Source organism: Drosophila arizonae, chromosome 2 (genome assembly GCF_054131065.1).
Source record: "Drosophila arizonae isolate 15081-1271.41 chromosome 2, UAZ_ARI_1.0, whole genome shotgun sequence".
Taxonomy (NCBI): Eukaryota; Metazoa; Arthropoda; class Insecta; order Diptera; family Drosophilidae; genus Drosophila; species Drosophila arizonae.
The window spans coordinates 29,784,813-29,802,809 of record NC_142922.1 but is presented as its reverse complement, the minus strand read 5'-3'; the positions used below and the strand labels follow the sequence as shown (position 1 = coordinate 29,802,809).

General features: G+C 48.5%; 3 protein-coding genes and 1 long non-coding RNA gene across 6 annotated transcripts in view; all 4 read left to right on the top strand.

The window, feature by feature from the left end:
* Nucleotides 1-7,146, top strand: part of tok (tolloid-like protein 1 tolkin) — a 31,858-nt gene extending 24,712 nt beyond the window's left edge. For both annotated transcript variants that reach the window (XM_018012419.2, XM_089462334.1), the window contains 12 exons: nucleotides 62-411; nucleotides 473-903; nucleotides 962-1,252; nucleotides 1,680-1,916; nucleotides 3,055-3,613; nucleotides 3,680-3,878; nucleotides 3,959-4,223; nucleotides 4,384-4,589; nucleotides 4,753-5,396; nucleotides 5,461-5,641; nucleotides 5,702-5,955; nucleotides 6,027-7,146. In XM_018012419.2, coding sequence (XP_017867908.1) covers nucleotides 62-411; nucleotides 473-903; nucleotides 962-1,252; nucleotides 1,680-1,916; nucleotides 3,055-3,613; nucleotides 3,680-3,878; nucleotides 3,959-4,223; nucleotides 4,384-4,589; nucleotides 4,753-5,396; nucleotides 5,461-5,641; nucleotides 5,702-5,955; nucleotides 6,027-6,335 — 3,926 coding nt within the window. In that variant the 3' untranslated portion in view covers nucleotides 6,336-7,146. The remainder of the gene's footprint in view (nucleotides 1-61; nucleotides 412-472; nucleotides 904-961; nucleotides 1,253-1,679; nucleotides 1,917-3,054; nucleotides 3,614-3,679; nucleotides 3,879-3,958; nucleotides 4,224-4,383; nucleotides 4,590-4,752; nucleotides 5,397-5,460; nucleotides 5,642-5,701; nucleotides 5,956-6,026) is intronic.
* Nucleotides 1,929-2,958, top strand: LOC149270715 (uncharacterized). 2 transcript variants are annotated; one of them, XR_016268637.1, is made up of 3 exons: nucleotides 1,929-2,332; nucleotides 2,402-2,699; nucleotides 2,765-2,958. It is a non-coding gene; the product is annotated as an uncharacterized LOC149270715 (long non-coding RNA). The 2 variants fall into 2 exon arrangements; XR_016268634.1 differs by having other exon boundaries at nucleotides 1,929-2,699.
* Nucleotides 7,147-7,504: 358 nt separating the features above from the next.
* tld (tolloid) lies at nucleotides 7,505-11,707 on the top strand. The gene is made up of 8 exons (XM_018012818.2): nucleotides 7,505-7,981; nucleotides 8,036-8,169; nucleotides 8,347-8,673; nucleotides 8,737-9,536; nucleotides 9,590-9,851; nucleotides 9,913-10,118; nucleotides 10,312-10,674; nucleotides 10,740-11,707. The coding sequence occupies exons 1-8, from the start codon at nucleotides 7,505-7,507 to the stop codon at nucleotides 11,705-11,707; spliced, it is 3,537 nt and encodes a 1,178-aa protein (XP_017868307.2).
* Nucleotides 11,708-11,924: 217 nt separating this feature from the next.
* Nucleotides 11,925-17,968, top strand: asp (microtubule assembly factor abnormal spindle). Its single transcript, XM_089462313.1, has 6 exons — nucleotides 11,925-12,117; nucleotides 12,180-12,356; nucleotides 12,481-12,693; nucleotides 12,771-17,103; nucleotides 17,164-17,465; nucleotides 17,527-17,968. Exons 1-6 carry the CDS (start codon nucleotides 12,103-12,105, stop codon nucleotides 17,806-17,808), a joined length of 5,322 nt encoding a protein of 1,773 aa, XP_089318439.1. The 5' UTR covers nucleotides 11,925-12,102; the 3' UTR covers nucleotides 17,809-17,968.
* The last annotated feature ends 29 nt before the right edge of the window (nucleotides 17,969-17,997 follow it).

The window sequence follows — 17,997 nt, the reverse complement described above, 5'->3', positions numbered from 1 at the left end:
ACGAGCAGCTCGCTAGCGTTTACTCTAATTCTGTTAAAATGGAACATCATTTATCTTGCAGGCGGCTTCATGGGAGATATTGCGCTGCCCGATGGCGGCCCTCTGGTGGCTCACACACCAATCGACGACGAGGAGCTGGAAATGGAGTCGGTGGAACGGCTTTTGTCGAATGGGCCGGCTGAGCACATGTCAGCGGATGCGCCGGAGCCCACCAAATACAATGCGACCTTTCAACTGGACCTAGAAAAACTGAAGCAGGAAGTCTACAACGAGGGCCTGCAGGTGGAGGAGGAGGGCCTGACGGACATCATACGCAAAAAAACGAAACTGCCCAGCGCGGGTGCAGCTGGCCACACAACAGGACAGCCACTGACCAAAGCCAGCGGCATTAGCAACAATGATGTCAGCCTGGTAAGTTGGCCGAAGGCCTAAGCGGACTTCCGACCATCACTATTTTTATCTGGCATTGCAGAGCGCCAACGAACCATTAAAGCAGACCGCCCCAGAGACCCCCTCGGACATTGCGCATCCGCCCAGCTACAAGAATGAGGTGTTGACCCAGCCGGAGCGCCAGGCAGTCCAGCGGCATCGGACTGCATCTAATGTGGAGCTGAGTCTCGCTCCCGCATTGCTGCAGTTCAACAAATCACAGGCGCTGCTCCGCAACGTGGACACACGGAAAATACAATCGAACAATAAGGACATTGAGGACGATTCGGGCAATAACTTTGTCGCAGAGCGACGTCAACATATTGTGCCGACGTCGCTGCCCACGCAGAGATCGACAATGGCCAACGTGTACAGCAATGCCGGGGGCAATGGCATGCACCTGGACGACGATGTGGACTTCTTGCATGCACAGGGCATAGTGCGCAGGAGGCACAGGCGCGGCCCCAAGCATCGGTGAGTTGTCTGGAATCGAGTGTCTAGGAGATTTTATCGTAATTATATTCAAACACAGGACCAATAGTCAGTGGGCGGAGTATGCAAGCAAAGTGCAGCGACTCCGTGAGGAGCTCAATCTTCCGCAGGGCCATCATTCACACCAGCGCCAGCACCACCACCAGCAGCATCTACACAAGAAGCAGAAGCATCGCCAGCATCGTCGAGGTCGAGGTCGAGGCCGAGGCCGCAGCACGGCGTCGCCTCTAAGTGTTTCCCCGACGCAGGCGCAGGCTGATAATGGGCAGCGAACTGAGAATATAAATGGCCATAATATTGAACTGGCAGAGACTCAAGTGCCAGATACAGAGTAAGTTTACAGTTACCATTCCATGGCAGCAACCGCAAGCACCACATCCGTTTCCGGTACCATTTCCTGCCCGCTGTAAATTACTGGCCATTCAATTCAGAGGTTTGGTCCATAAACTTTCCACATACAGCACTCATTTCATATTCACGCACACCCAACCACAACACACACACACAATTCATCAAAATAAAAGTGGATGGCGTTGAAAGTTATGAATTTTAATAGCAATCCGCGTGCCAAAAAGTTTAAGCCAACATTTTTGGATAACTGGCGGCAATTAAAATTACACATACGCCATGCATAACCAACTCTTGTTTGAATGGTCCACAACTGCTGCGCAGAATATTTTAATATGACCACAACTCATTCTCTCTTACCACCCTCTCGCCTTCCCACTACCCCTCATGCACATTGTCGCCTTGCACAGCAACCTGAAGCGGCCGCAGCATCGCAATCGCGTGGCGCGTGCTGTAACCGCCAAAAAGGAGCGCATTTGGGATTACGGTGTCATCCCCTACGAGATCGACGGCAACTTCAGCGGCCTGCACAAAGCCCTCTTCAAACAGGCCATGCGCCACTGGGAGAACTCTACGTGCATCAAGTTTGTGGAGCGCGACGCGGAAATCCATCCCAATTACATAGTATTCACCATACGCAGTTGCGGGTAAGATTACAAATCAAATCTCTATGAGCAGATATATGTACATACGATTATCAACTTTATTTTTAACACTTTAGGATAAGAACTTTTTAGCTTTAGTCGAAATTTCCATATTTAATTTAAGTCGAATAGAAGTGTGTTAACAAATCGTATTCAGTTTTAATTCAGTTTTATGTTGATTTTAAAAATTCAAATATGCAGTAAAAATATCATGAAAATATGATGAAATATCATTAATTATTCAATATAATCAATTTTCTAAATTATTAAATATAATGTTGCTCATTCAGAAAAGTTGCAGCTATTTAAAGTTAAAAACCGAGTCCAAATATTATTTATATATAGTGCTATTCAGTATTGCCATGAAAAGTCTATTTTGTTGTAGAACACAGCCACGAAGAAAGGCTACATAATATATAGTACGTATTACTTAAGATGACTTAAGATGCTAGTCATTTGGTATTTATATTTGAGTAAAACCAAGCTAGAGCAAAGAGCGATCCCATTGATAGTGACTTAGGCTTTGAGTGAAAGTAACCCTATATAAACGGCAGCTGCAGCATTTCTTCATTCACCCAGACCTAATGTCGCACAGCTGAGCATCAAAGACAGAGGACTTACTTATCAGAAATTCAAAGAGGACATCCTTAGAGGAAATACGTAGGGAATATACTTGGAAGAAATACTTAGAGGAAATAATTAGAAATAATTAGAAGAAATTCTTGAGGAAATACTTACAGGAAATATTTAGAAGAAATACTTAGAGGAAATCCCAGTGGACGTATCGTAAATATACTTACAACTTTATAAGACATAAGGGTACATAAGTACTACAAATTTCAATCCCTTAGGCTCAAATAAGACGGACGAGCAAATGAAATGTAAAAGAAAGCCAATATATTCCTGTGCAATGTAAACGAATATAAAATCTTATTTTCAAAGATTGAAAGGGAGAAATTTATTGTTCGCTTTAGATTTACAATATTTTTTACTCTGGTAACTGCAACATATTTTTCATACAAAAATATATGTATATTTAATAAAAGTGTACTAAGTTATTTAGTCTTTGTCAGACTGATGTAAGTCCAACGTCTGAGGTATTCAAATTTCAAATTATATTCCATTGCGCTTATCCACACAGATGCTGTTCGTTTGTTGGCAAGCGAGGCAATGGACCACAGGCAATTTCAATTGGCCGTAACTGCGACAAGTTTGGCATTGTGGTGCATGAATTGGGTCACGTGGTGGGCTTCTGGCACGAGCACACGCGCCCGGATCGCGAGAAGCACGTGGTGATTGAGCACAACAATATAATGAAGGGGCAGGACTACAATTTTAACATGCTGTCTGTGGATGAGGTTAATTCGCTGGGCATGGCCTACGATTATGATTCGATTATGCACTACGCACGCAACACCTTCTCCAAGGGCACCTATCTGGATACAATATTGCCCATCGAAGTCAAGGGTCGCAAGAGGCCAGAGATTGGCCAGCGCTTGCGGCTTAGCCAGGGCGACATTGCCCAGGCCAATCTGCTGTACAAGTGCCCCAAGTGCGGTCGCACGTTCCAGGAGAGCACGGGCCTCTTTGCCAGCCCCGTCTTCTATACGGCCGGAGCCGTCAGCAACGAGACCGAACACTGCGAATGGCGCGTAACGGCAACGCATGGCGAGCGCGTGGTCCTGCGACTCGAGGACATGGTAGGAGGAGAGAGGAGACCAATTCTGACAGTGATTTATGATTATATATTTCCATCATTCCATTAGAATATATTCAAGTCGAACAACTGCGAGACGGACTATCTGGAAATACGCGATGGCTACTACTTCAAGTCGCCGCTAATTGGACGCTTCTGCGGCAAGGTGGCCAGCGAGGTGATCACCACGCAATCCAGTCGCATGCTCCTCACCTATGTGAATTCCCATCGTGCCGACGGCTATCGCGGCTTCAAAGCAGAGTTCGATGGTAAGTAAAAAACAGAGAGAGAGAGAGAAAGAGATAGATAGTAAAATAAACAACAAATTTGTGACATTGCTCTTGTCTAGTTGTATGCGGAGGCGAACTGTCCGTGGATGACTCGGAGGGCCGTTTGGAGTCGCCCAACTATCCGCTCGACTATTTGCCAAACAAGGAGTGCGTGTGGAAAATTTCAGTGCCAAAGGGCTTTCAAGTGGCGCTGAAATTCCAGTCGTTTGAGGTCGAAAACCATGATAGCTGTGTCTACGACTATGTCGAAGTGCGAGACGGACCCGCTCAGGATGCGCCGCTAATTGGCGTTTTCTGTGGCTACAAGCCGCCACCGAACATGAAGTGAGTGCCGACAGTGAGTGCCCATGCCCCTGCCCATGCCCATGCCCCTGCCATGCCCATGCCAATGGCTGGTCACATCCACATCCACATTTACAACCACATCAGCATCGTTGCACATCCACTCAAACCAACTCTGCTTTGTTCATCGTCACTCATTCAGGTCAAGTGGCAATTCGATGTACGTGAAATTTGTGTCGGACACATCGGTGCAGAAGGCGGGCTTCTCGGCCGTATTCATGAAGGAGGTTGACGAGTGCGAGACGCAAAATCATGGCTGCGAGCACGAGTGCATCAACACGCTTGGCGGCTACGAGTGCAGCTGCCACATTGGCTACGAACTGCACAGCGATAAGAAGCATTGCGAGGGTAAGTCATTGTTGTTGTTGTTGTTGTTGTTGTTGCTGTTGTTTTGGTCATTGTGGCTGTTACTCTGGCTGCTGTGGGTGCTGCGCCCGCATCCGGCACATTAGGCGCGTTAATCAATTGTTGTGCTAATGACCTTATCGACGTGTGCTCTATCAATTTACAGATGCCTGCGGCGGTGTCATCGAGTATCCTAACGGGACAATTACCTCGCCCTCGTACCCCGAAACCTATCCGATGCTGAAGGAGTGCGTTTGGGAGATTATTGCGCCGGCCAAACATAAAATTTCGCTGAACTTTACGCATTTCGATCTGGAGGGCACTGCGCATCAACAATCCGACTGCGGTTACGATTCGGTGACCATCTACTCCAAGCTCTCAGAGAATCGCCTAAAGCGCATTGGTACCTACTGCGGCAGTGCGATTCCGCCTACCGCCACCTCGGACGGCAATGCGCTGCGCGTTGAATTCCACTCGGACAAGTCCATTCAGCGCACGGGCTTCGCAGCCGTATTCTTCACGGACATCGACGAGTGTGCCGTGAACAATGGGGGCTGCCAGCACGAGTGCCGGAATACCATTGGCTCATACCTCTGCTTCTGCCACAATGGCTACTCGCTACATGAGAACGGGCACGACTGCAAGGAGGGCGAGTGCAAGAACGAGATATCGGGCTCATTCGGCACCATCTACAGTCCCAACTACCCGGACAACTATCCGCCCAATGCCGACTGTGTGTGGCACTTCTCCACAACGCCCGGACACCGCATCAAGCTCATATTTAATGAGTTCAATGTCGAATCGCATCAGGTGAGTTATAGCTCTAGCTGCATTAGACAGCATATCTGCAATACTTCCTTGTTCCCTTGTTCAGGAATGCGCCTATGATAATGTAGCCATCTATGATGGGGAGTCGGAGCTGAGTTCCCTGCTGGGACGATTCTGCGGCGAGAAAATACCCTATCCCATATCTTCCACAACCAACCAGCTCTATATGGTGCTGAAGACGGATAAAAACAAGCAGATGAATGGATTTATGGCAATGCATTCGACGTGTGAGTATTCTACTGAGCATCTTTCGGAAGCCAAGCTAATCTCTGTTATTTTGTTTGCAGCCTGCGGCGGGTATCTGCGCGCCACAAATCAGATCCAACAATTCTATTCTCACGCGCGATTCAGCAACCAGGATTACGACGACAACATGGACTGCGAGTGGACCATTCAGGCTCCGCCGAACCGGAATGTGCAGCTGATCTTCCTCACGTTCGACATTGAGAGCAGCGAGAACTGCACCTACGACTACGTGCAGGTGTTCTCCGGCATGGAGGACACCAGCGGTCCCATGTATGGCCAGTACTGTGGAAATTCGGTAAGCTGAAGCTCACCTGCCGGACTATAGCTCATTGTCTGACTCCTGTTGTCTTCCTCTGCGCATCACAGCTGCCACAGGACATCATCTCGATGACTGACTCGCTGCTGGTGCGCTTCAAGACGGACAGCTCGGTGCCAATGAAGGGATTCTCGGCATCGTATGTGGCCGTTGATCCGTTCAAGAACAGCGATGAGGATATGGAGAGCTCGTACAGCTCCGAGATGGTCACACCCTTTCCAGGCTCACTCAAAAGCATATACAAGGAGGATACCGAGGAGACGGATGACTACAGTGACTTCAGTGAGAACCAGCTGGTGAATGCTCAATATCGTGGACGCCATATCTTACCCATTAGCTATTCATCGTGGACGAATTAGGAAGATTGGAAGATCAGGAAGACTCGCCGGACACGCTGTAAACGCACGAAAATCATGACAATATATTAAAACGGAATTTATTTAACTATTTAGGCATATCGTCGCGTACATATAGCAACATTTTGCTCTCTTAACATATAATTATACATAGACTTCATTTTGACCATAATCAAATATTAAGTATACATAGATATTCAGAACAAATCTTTAGGGTATAGCACGTCAAGCATATCGCGAAAAAAGGGGAAGCAGCACTCGTTAGCTTTACGAAATAATTCGATCGGTTCTCAAATGGACCCAAAACCAATTAATGTGTATCAATATCAAAGGATTTATGTGTGACATTCATAAGCACTAATCAGTTGCCATATAATACTATTTATTCATATCTTCCATAAAACACTTCCTTAACGCGGCATCCATCTATACATGTATACCGTATGTACATGGTATCTATCCTAGTGTAAAACAACTCTAAGCTCAATGTGCAATTTTTGTAATCTTTTTGATATATTTTCGATTTTTGTTTTCTTCTTATTTTCGTTTTTTGTTACTTGGAAGTTCCTGTTACACTTACTATGAGATTCTTCGAGTAATACTACGACAAAGCATTTTCTGGGCAATACTTTCTATTCCTAGTGCATTTTCGATACTTCAATTTAGCCTAAGAGCAACATTTTATACGTAAAAGAGCGGATTATGTGTATGTATAGTATGTTTCATTTATGACTCTTTGCATCAACTTAATACGTAACTAAATATATTACCTAATAATTAGAATGTTTAAAACAGTAAAAACCCGAAACAACAATTGCATTTTTTACTTAAGTATAACGCCTCAAATGTGACCCTTGAGAATCCGGGGCTGGGTCATATTGAAAGATTCGTTCTTTTGCTGGATTTATGATGTGTTATTAATGACCTGCCCTAAAATGTCGAAGACAACACCTGATCCCGATGTCAGCGGTGAGAGCTGAGAAAACAGCTCGAAGAGCTCACGCGCTTAGCTCAATCCTCAGGTAGACAGGTAGAAGACAATGTCAAGGGACAGGAATACCCAAATCAAGTCCATTGAAAGCAAACAATCAACAGGCCGAACAGACAATGGGCGACTTTGAAATGCCAATGAGGATGGCCCGAGCTCAGTACCGGTCGCGTTCCAAAACTGAATGCTATTCGTGTGCCTTGTTCTTGTTGTTGTCGATGGCGACAGATCAGGTTGCGATGGGTTGCGTCGCGTTGCGTGTTGCTACAACAACTCCTGCCTGATATCTCGATCTCGTTGCCCTCGCCCGCACGCTCCCGCTCTAACAGCGGCTGTCCCTCTTTCCCTTTCGGTGATCTCGTATACCTGTGTCATGCGAACCCTTACGAGTCTCAGCACCCGATATAATTCGGCAATCGCTGCATTCGGGAATTCAGTTATAGCTCTCAACTGGACCGGCACGGTCGTGTCACTCGCCTTAAGAATAAACAAGACTACGCGAATCATGCTATTGAAAGTGAAATTGTTTTATTTGTTTGCGGGATCATTGGCATTCGCATTCCACTTCAACGAGGCACATGGCAAGGGATGGCCACGCGCTCCATTGGAGGACGACTACAATTTTGATTTCAAGGAACAGCCAGAGGACTTTTACAGCATGGTAAGACCTTCAGCATATTAAATACTCCAAAGACTCTAATATTTGTGGCTGCAGGCAACTGTGACATATGAACAGCAAGCTAATACTCATTCGGAAGCTGGACTGCTAGAGTTTAGGTCACAAACGTCAGAGCTCAGGCCTCAGGCGCAGCATATCAAAAGAGAATATGCAAAGAGGATTTCATTTCGGTAAGTTTCAAACGCATTGAATTTGAGGTGAGGCACGTGCTTCCCCACAATATTCCACAATATGCGAAAATTAGTCAACAATCTAAATTGTGCTATTCAAACGGCTTTTGCCCACTTCAGTGAAACAATGGAAATAAATGAGGCACGAATTTAACATGCTCACTCTATCCATTGCAGAAAGCACACCCGACAACATGGCCCATCACAGGATTCTGCCCCGACTCATGCAAATCCAAAGGAAGAGCCGCCGCTACTCTGGGCTGACGAGTCGAATGACTTTCTGCCAGCCAGTCAACGGTTTCGACGGGGCGTCACTGTGCGCAAGGAGCGTACATGGGACTATGGGGTCATTCCATATGAGATTGACTCCATATTCAGCGGCGCTCACAAGGCTTTGTTTAAGCAGGCGATGCGCTACTGGGAGAACTACACGTGCATTAAGTTTGTGGAGCGCGATCCAAAGGTGCACACCAACTACATTTACTTCACCATCAAGAGTTGCGGGTGAGTCCAATGCGCCCTGAAGTCCAATAGGCCTCATTACTAACCAAGGCACTTCCAATTTAGTTGCTGCTCTTTTCTGGGCAAGAATGGCAGTGGGCGACAGCCAATCTCCATTGGGCGCAACTGCGAGAAGTTCGGCATCATCATCCACGAGCTGGGCCACACGATCGGGTTTCATCATGAGCACGCTCGCGGGGATCGCGACAAGCACATCATCATCAACAAGGCAAACATAATGCGTGGCCAGGCCTACAATTTCGACGTTTTGTCGCCGGAGGAGTTCGACGAGCCGCTCTTGCCGTACGACTACAATTCCATTATGCACTATGCCAAGAATTCCTTCTCGAGGAGTCCCTATCTAGACACGATCACGCCCATTGGCTTACCGAAAGGCGCCCAAATTGAGCTGGGCCAACGACGCCGCCTCAGTCGTGGCGACATTCTGCAGGCCAATCTGCTGTACAAGTGCGTCGCCTGTGGACGCACCTTTCAGCAGAACAGCGGGCAGATTGTGTCTCCTGAATATGTTTACACGGAGAACGGTGTAGTCAATGAGTATGAAGGCAGCGGCGATGACGGCGTTAAGGAATCCGCTGATAACAGCTGCGAGTGGCGGATTACCGCTACCAATGGCGAAAGGATCATTTTGCATCTGCAGGATCTGCAGCTAATGTCCTCGGAGAACTGCACGAAGGACTACTTGGAAATCCGCGACGGCTATTGGCATCGATCTCCGCTCGTTCGTCGCCTCTGCGGCAATTCCAGCGGCGAGATAATCACAACCGATACGAGTCGCATGCTGATCAATTATGTTAATCGCAATGCTGCTCTGGGTTATAGGGGATTTAAGGCTCGCTTTGAAGGTGAGTTGGAAACACCAATTGAGGGACAATATAACTCACAACTTAACTTGCAGTGGTCTGCGGTGGTGAGATTCACTTGAGCAAGGGTCAGTCCATAGATTCGCCCAACTATCCGCTAGAGTATATGCCTGGCAAGGAATGCATATGGCGGATTACAGCCCCACCCAACCATCAGGTGGCGCTCAAGTTTCAGTCCTTTGAGCTCGAGAAGCACGACAGCTGTATCTATGATTACATTGAAGTACGTGACGGCAGTCGAAGCGAGTCGAAGCTGATCGGACGCTTCTGCGGCGACAAGCTGCCGCCCAACATCAAGTGAGTAAATCAAATATAATCCTTCAAGACCACATGAATACATTGATTAAATCTTTTTTAGGACTCACAGCAATCAGATGTTCATCAAGTTCGTGTCGGATGGCTCTGTCCAAAAGCTGGGCTTCTCCGCGGCACTCATGCTGGACGTGGACGAGTGCAAATTCATGCAGCACGGATGCCAGCACATATGCATTAACACCTTGGGTAGCTACCAGTGCGGCTGCCATGCTGGCTACGAGCTCCAGGCCAATGGGAAATCCTGTGAAGGTATTTGAAGTACTTTGCTTTACTCTCCTTTTACCTCAGAACTCTCTTGTTCTCGTCTTCTCACTTCGGCCTTATCTCTTCTCAGTTACTTTTTGCATCCTTTCCCGTCTTATCTCTTCCTACTTTTTTGTTTTCTCTTATCAACCTGCTATTATCTCTTCTCATAAATTCCCATCTTTTGGCTACATTACAGATGCATGCGGGGGCATTGTGAATGCTACAGTATCCAACGGAACAATTTATTCACCATCTTATCCAGATCTGTATCCCAATGCCAAGAAGTGTGTATGGGAGATCGTGACTTCAGTGCATCACTCAGTGTTCCTCAACTTCACACACTTTGATCTGGAGGGCACTAAATTCCAGTATACCAAGTGCAGTTATGACTATCTCATCATCTACTCGAAGATGCGTGACAACCGGCTGAAGAAGATCGGCATATTCTGCGGCAACGAGCTGCCGCCTATTGTAAACTCAGAGCAGAATGTATTGCGGGTGGAGTTCCACTCGGATCGTACAATACAACGAAGCGGGTTCGCGGCCCAATTCATACTAGGTGAGTAGAAAAAGCGGTTTTATATGATTTGTGATACAATGCCTCCTCCACTTCATGCTCCACAGATGCGGACGAGTGTGCAGTGAACAACGGAGGCTGCCAACACAGATGCCGGAACACCTTTGGCGGATACCAATGCAGTTGCAGGAATGGCTACACTTTGAACAAGAACGGACACAACTGCACAGAGACCAAGTGCAAGTTCGAAATCACCTCGTCGTATGGCGTGCTACACAGTCCCAACTATCCCAACGACTATGCGCGGAATATCTATTGCTATTGGCACTTCCAGACGGTGCTCGGACATCGCATCCAGCTGACGTTCCACGACTTCGACGTGGAGAGTCATCAGGAGTGCATATACGACTATGTAGCCATCTATGATGGTCGCTCCGAGAATAGCTCTACGTTGGGCATTTACTGCGGCGGGCGGGAGCCGTATGCAGTGATTGCATCCACAAATGAGTTGTTCATGGTCCTCAAGACGGATGCTGGACTGCAGCGCAAAGGCTTCAAGGCGACATTCGCATCCGAGTGCGGCGGCTACTTGCGGGCCACGAATCACACGCAGATTTTCTACTCCCATCCACGATACGGCAGCCGATCTTATAAGCACAATATGTACTGTGACTGGCGCATCGAGGCGGATCCAGATAGCAGCGTGAAAATCAAGTTTCTTCACTTCGAGGTCGAGTTTTCTGAGCGATGTGACTACGATTTCCTGGAAGTCACCGAGGAGGGCAACGCGATGAACACCATCCATGGGCGCTTCTGCGGCAAACGCAAGCCACCAATAATTATTTCCAACTCCGACACGCTCCTTTTAAAGTTTCAAACAGACGAAAGCAACGCACTCCGTGGATTCGCCATATCCTTTGTGGCAGTCGAGCCCCCAGACGACGATGGAGGCGACGACTTTGATGCAGTAACGCCATTTCCTGGTTATCTTAAGAATATGTACGCTGAAACGGCACTAGGCGAAGAGCAACCAGTTCAACATGGACATATCTTGCCGCCCAGCAGTCTAATTTGAATTAAGTTTTATGGTGTTGTAAATAAACTTGTAAATATATTTTAAAAACAAAATTAAGAAACAAAAACAAAATCATGTGTTTTGAATTCGCCGCTAACTTAAAATTTGCCATTCACCTGAATTTAACAGAGCTGTTACTTATAAACAACATGTACCAAAAAATACCAAAAACGCATTCGGTGCAAAGCAACTCTAGCAAGCTGTTTTCAAAATGGCAACGGCGTCGACGGCGCTTCATTTCGAGTCGACATTTTGATAGTTGATTTTTGTTCTGTTAATGTTTGAACTATTTTATTTTGCTGTTACGTTTTGTTTATACCTTCAAGTGTGTGAAGTGTGTTTATTAAGTCTTCATTGTTTGTGAGTGTCGTCAAAAAGTTCTTTCTCATATCAGGATGAGTGCATTCGAAGTAAGTTCAAGTGCGATACAAAGGAGGACTCGTTTAATTTGTGTCTATATTTCAATATATAGGTAACTGTGACCCCGACCCGTCTAAAACAAAAGAAATGCTCCGAGATTCGCCAGCCGGTAGATGTGGTTATGGCGCCATTTTCGGCCAAAGCGATTGTGCAATTCGAGGATGTGCCCATTACCAAGACCGCAAAGCGCATTCTGCGTGTAATTAATCCTAGCGATGATGACATTGAGGTTAGTTAGAAACAAACACAGAGACAAAGGCTAGATATAGATCAGCTGTCCGCCTGTCGTCGGCTTGGCAACTTGGCGGGCCCCATTTATTTGATCAATGGCTGCTAACCCAATTCGTTTATAGGTCAAAGTAACCAAGGCCATCAGAGACGAGCACAATGTCAAGCTTGAATGGACAGAAACGAATGTGCCCGCACAAGACGAGGTATCCATGGAACTGGTTTGGATTCCACAGATGGAAATTGCATGCAAAGAGACGCTGCAATTGATAGATAATCGCAATTTTCGCAAGGATGTCATGGTTATACTCAAGTCCAGAAGTCTTCAGCCGGCAAGGGTAAGCAGCAGCAGTTGCAGTCGTACCGAAATCTTAATTCATCCCCTATAATACATTTTTCCCTTTTCTACCTGAAGACGACACGCAAATTCCCGACAGTCGGTAAGACGCTGCAGCTAAAATCGCCGACTGGCAACAGCAAATCTCACAAGTCCCTCAATACGTCAGTGAATCAGAAAAAACGCTTGTCCACTGCGCCAGCGAACGCAACAACAACTGCAACAACTGTGAAGAAACATTGGGTTAACGTGCCATCGGCACGCGTAAAACGAGTTGTGTCTGAAACAAAAGCGCCGCTAAGCGATCGCAATGTATTTGAGGCGGCGCCTCCTAGCTATAACAGAACTGAAATGAAGGGATACGTGTCGCCACAGCCTCGCAGCTGCAAGGAAAATGTTAGTCCGCTGACACCGGGCAATGTATTCAGTTTAATTGATGACATGCAATTCACTCCGCTGACCAACAAGGCAAATGGAGCGTCATCGGCAGCTCCCCTGACAGATAATTTAGCTGCCTGGCCTACTCCAAAACTGAATGAAAACGGATCTCATATGCACAATCCCGCCAACGCGTTGCGGCCCCGTCGACTTGGGTCAGCGCTGGACGAGGACCAGCACAGTACCAACGACGCAGGCCAAGTTATTGTGAACAAAACATTCGACATCAAGCTCTCGGATACAATGAACATTTCCGTTGACACTTTGGATTGTTCACCCAGAAATCAACTAATGCAAACGCCAACGCTCGTTCTGAACAAGACGACGGTTATAGGGCAAGCAACACAGCCGCGTGCCTTGGCTTGTATACGCGAGGAGGGCCCCAGCCCCCCGAAGCTGGAGACACAATCTCCACGCCCAAGGAGCAAAGTGCATGATCTGAAGCGGGACGTGAACCTTATTGGCTCGCCGTTGCGGAAATACTCAGAGTCTATGGGTAACCTGTCGTTGTTGTCGCCGCAGTCTAAGCTTGCCATACAGGGTTCCATGCCGAACTTGAATGAAATACAGAAGATTTCCTCCATCGACCAGAATCGGTACTATCAACAACAGCAGCCGCCGGCGCCATCACAGCAGGCGGTCAAACAGTTTGTAAATCCGTCTCTCGACAGCTCCTGCAGCAGTGAAACGAGCGCAGTGTCGCAGCCCGATGTGCTCTTCAATCACTGCGAGATTCTAGCTCAATCCAGTCGCTTCAATTTGCACGAAGTGGGTCGCCAAACGCGCCAGGGAAGTCCTGTCACGGAGAGGAAGCAGGTCAACGGAGCTGTCATTGGGTACAAGCGGCGCTGCCATGAGCTGAGCTTCTCAGATGCACCCAGCAACGAGTCACTGCATCGCAACGAGACGCTAGCCATCTCCCCGCCCAAACGGCAGCGATTCGAGAGCAGCAGCAATTTGACGCCCGCCAACGCTTCAGCAAGAGGGAAGAAGGCGTGGTCCCAGACGCAGCCGAAGAAGCTGAAGTTGGCACAGACGATGTCGCTGATGAAGAAACCCGCCACACCGGCCAAGAAACGAGATCAAACTACAGTTAAGCTCTATAATTCCGACCTCTATATGCAAACCTACATCAATCCGGATCCATTTGCTGCAACCACGACTATCGATCCATTTCTGGCTTCGACCATGTACTTGGACGAGCAGGCTGTGGAGCGCCACCAGGCGGACTTTATAAAGTGGCTGAATGCATTAGTGAGCATTCCCGCTGATCTGGATGCGGACAGCAATAACAAAATTGATATAGGCAAGCTGTTCAATGAGGTGCGCAACAAGGACCTGTCGCTGGCCCCCACGAAGGAGGAACAATCGATGAACTATTTGACCACGTCTCGTCTGGAATCGTTGCGTCGCGCCGCCGTCGAGTTGTTCTTCAGCGAGGAAATGCGCCTGCCCTGCTCCAAGGTCGCCGTCTATGTGCAGAAGCAGGCGCTGCGCATCCGAAGTGATCGAAATCTGCATCTGGACATGGTTATGCAGCGCACCATATTAGAGCTGCTGCTATGCTTCAATCCCCTCTGGCTGCGTCTCGGCCTCGAAGTGGTGTTTGGCGAGAAGCTGCATCTTCAATCGAATCGCGACATTGTGGGCTTGACTACTTTCATCCTAAATCGCCTGTTCCGCAACAAATGCGAGGAGCAAAAGTACAGCAAGGCGTATACGCTGACCGAGGAATACGCGGAGACCATCAAGAAGCACACGCTGCAGAAAATACTATTTCTGCTGCTGTTCCTCGACCTGGCCAAACAGCGGCGCATCATCAAGCACAATCCCTGTCTGTTCGTCAAGAAGTCGCCGCACAAGGAGACCAAGGATATTCTGCTGCGATTCTCCTCCGAGTTGCTGGCCAACATTGGTGACATAACGCGCGAGCTGCGCCGCCTGGGCTACGTACTCAAGCACAAGCAGACCTTCCTCGACGAGTTCAACTATGCCTTCAGCAATCTAGCCGTTGATCTGCGCGATGGCGTCCGGCTCACGCGTGTCATGGAAGTCATCCTGCTGCGCGACGATCTTACCCAGCAATTGCGTGTTCCGGCCATTTCAAGGCTGCAGCGCATTTTCAATGTGAAGCTGGCCCTGGGCGCCTTGCGCGATGCAGACTTCCAGCTGAGTGGCGACATCAGTGCAGCCGACATAGTGGATGGATATAGAGAGAAGACGCTCTCCCTGCTGTGGCAGCTCTGCTACAAGTTTCGTTCGCCCAAGTTCCATGCTGCCGCCCGAGTCGTGCAGGCCTGGTGGCGCCGTCGCTGGCTGAGAGTCGTTATCAAGCGTCGCATTCGCGAACGCGCCGCTATTCGCATACAAACCGCCTTCCGGAGCTACCAGGCTCGCAAGTATGCCAAATCCTACAGAGAGGAACGTCTGCGGGCTGTCATTGTCCTTCAGAAATATACCCGGCGATACCTCGCCCAGAAGCACTTCGCTCAGATGCATCAAAGCATTGTCCTCATTCAGGCCTGGTGGCGTGCCAATCGTCAGGCCCGTCAATGTCGCCAGGAGTTCCTCCAGCTGCGCAAAGCGACTATATTCCTGCAACGCATATGGCGCCGTCGCCTGTTCTGCAAGAAGCTGCTGATTGCTGCCAGTGCTGCGCGTCGGCAACTGGATCAAAAGCGTTACGCAGCCGCTTCCTGCATAGAAATGCGTTGGCGCTCCTATCGTCTGGCCAAGGAGCAGCGTAGGATCTATGTTCGTCAGCGTGAACTCATCATCTTTGTGCAGCGAACCGTGCGGAGTAAGCGGCTAATGCAGGATGCGCGAAAGCGTTTCCAGCTACTGCGAAGCTCTGCAGTGGTAATCCAAAGACGCTATCGAGCCCGCTTACAGATGCTCGAGGCCCGGCGCTGCTTCTTAGATAAACGTCGGAGCGTTATAGTTCTGCAGCGCTGTTGGAAAGCAAAGCTGGAGATGCGAGCACAGGTTGCCAAATATCAAAGGCTTAAAACGGCCACCATATTGATACAGAGAAGATATCGGGACCTTCTCCTGATGCGTCAGCAACGCAGTGCTTTTCTACAGATGAGAAATGCGGCCATTGTGTTGCAGAGATGTTGGCGCACTCGGCAATCGACACGCACCCAGCGGGAGCAGTATCAGCGTCTGCGCCAGGCGACGATACTGATGCAGCGCCGCTTCCATGCAAACAAAGCAATGCGCATACAACGAGCCAGATATCGGGGCACCCAGGAAGCTGTCGCCTGCCTGCAGATGCATTGGCGCAACTATTTGCTTGGAAAGAGTCACCGCCAAGCCTTCGTAGCTCAGCGCAAGGCAGCCATAAGGATCCAGAGATGGTTCAGAGGCTGCCTGGCCGTGCGGTCTGCTCGCCGTAACTATCGACGCCAACTGGCTGCAGCCACTCGCATTCAGCTCTGGTGGCGAAGCCTGCTAGTCATGCGCGTAGCAAAGAAGCAATATCAGAAGCTGCGCTCAGCTGCGATTTCGATTCAGCTTAGGTTCCGGGCCACGCTGATCATGCGCCAACAACGCTCGGAATTTGTAAAGCTCCGACAAATCACAATCCATTTGCAGCAAAAGTTCCGCGGAAAACGTCTAATGCTGGAGCAGCAAGCCCATTTGCAGCTCCTAAGGCGCTCCACTTTGGTCTTCCAGTCCTATGCGCGCGGCTATTTAGCGCGCAAGCGTTTCCAAGCCCTGATGACTCCCGAAATGATGGAGTATCTCAGCCAGAAACGGGCGGCCAAGGTGATTCAACGCTACTGGCGTGGCTATCGCACGCGCAAGCACCAGCGGCACGCCAGAATTCTGGCCATACGACGGCGCCTCTTGCAGCTTCGCCAAGAGGCGACGGCCTTCAATTCTGTGCGCGCCAAAGTACAGGACTCTGTACGTATACTACGTGGGCGTTTCATCGCCTCGGATGCTCTAGCCGTTCTCAATCAGCTAGGTTAGTAGATGATATTTGGATTTTAGCTAGTTACTAATATGCAATTTGTTTTGATTGCAGATCGTCTCTCCCGCACCGTACCACATCTGCTGATGTGGTGCTCCGAGTTCATGTCCACCTTCTGCTATGGCATCATGGCGCAGGCTATTCGCTCGGAGGTGGACAAGCAGTTGATTGAGCGATGCAGTCGCATCATTCTCAATCTGGCGCGCTACAACAGCACCACGGTTAACACGTTCCAGGAGGGCGGCCTCGTAACCGTTGCCCAAATGTTACTCCGCTGGTGCGACAAGGACAGCGAAATCTTTAACACGCTCTGCACGCTGATATGGGTATTTGCCCACTGCCCCAAGAAGCGAAGGGTTAGTTTCCTGCTCCAGCCTAGTCGTTCACTCTTGACATGATATCATATTTCAATTGCAGATAATACACAATTTCATGAGCAACACCGAGGCGATTTACATGGTGCGAGAGACCAAGAAACTCGTGGCCCGCAAGGAGAAGATGAAACAGAATGTGCGGAAGTCAACGGCTCCTGTCAGTGGCTCCGGTCGTCATGGACAGCAGATGCCCAATTTCTCGCCGCGTTCCTTGCCCAGTCTGGAGCCAGATTTCGGCATAATACGGGGTAGGCCCTATACGTTCATATCATCAGTGTTTGCCTTTGACACGATTCTTAGTAAGCTCCAAATTGAATTATTTTAAGAGATGGATACTTTTTAAGTAGGCGTCAGAGCTCGTCTGAAATCAATAGTTCAATGTTATATATAGACTCTTTTCATTTTTGTATTCTACGTATTAAGTTATGTTGTGTAAATTTCAAAAATAAATGAATAAACGAAGCGTTTTTATATACTTCAAACTATATACTTCGCATTATTGCAATGACTTCTT

What these genes read in the sequence shown, in the direction of transcription:
- tld (XM_018012818.2), top strand. Translation starts at nt 7,505, where the DNA reads ATGCTATTCGTGTGCCTTGTTCTTGTTGTTGTCGATGGCGACAGATCA. An exon ending in TTCACCATCAAGAGTTGCGG is followed by an intron (nt 8,674 to 8,736) that starts GTGAGTCCAATG and finishes CTTCCAATTTAG; the next exon opens with TTGCTGCTCTTTTCTGGGCA. An exon ending in CGCGGCCCAATTCATACTAG is followed by an intron (nt 10,675 to 10,739) that starts GTGAGTAGAAAA and finishes CATGCTCCACAG; the next exon opens with ATGCGGACGAGTGTGCAGTG.
- asp (XM_089462313.1), top strand. An exon ending in AGCCGTTCTCAATCAGCTAG is followed by an intron (nt 17,104 to 17,163) that starts GTTAGTAGATGA and finishes TTTTGATTGCAG; the next exon opens with ATCGTCTCTCCCGCACCGTA. An exon ending in ACTGCCCCAAGAAGCGAAGG is followed by an intron (nt 17,466 to 17,526) that starts GTTAGTTTCCTG and finishes TTTCAATTGCAG; the next exon opens with ATAATACACAATTTCATGAG.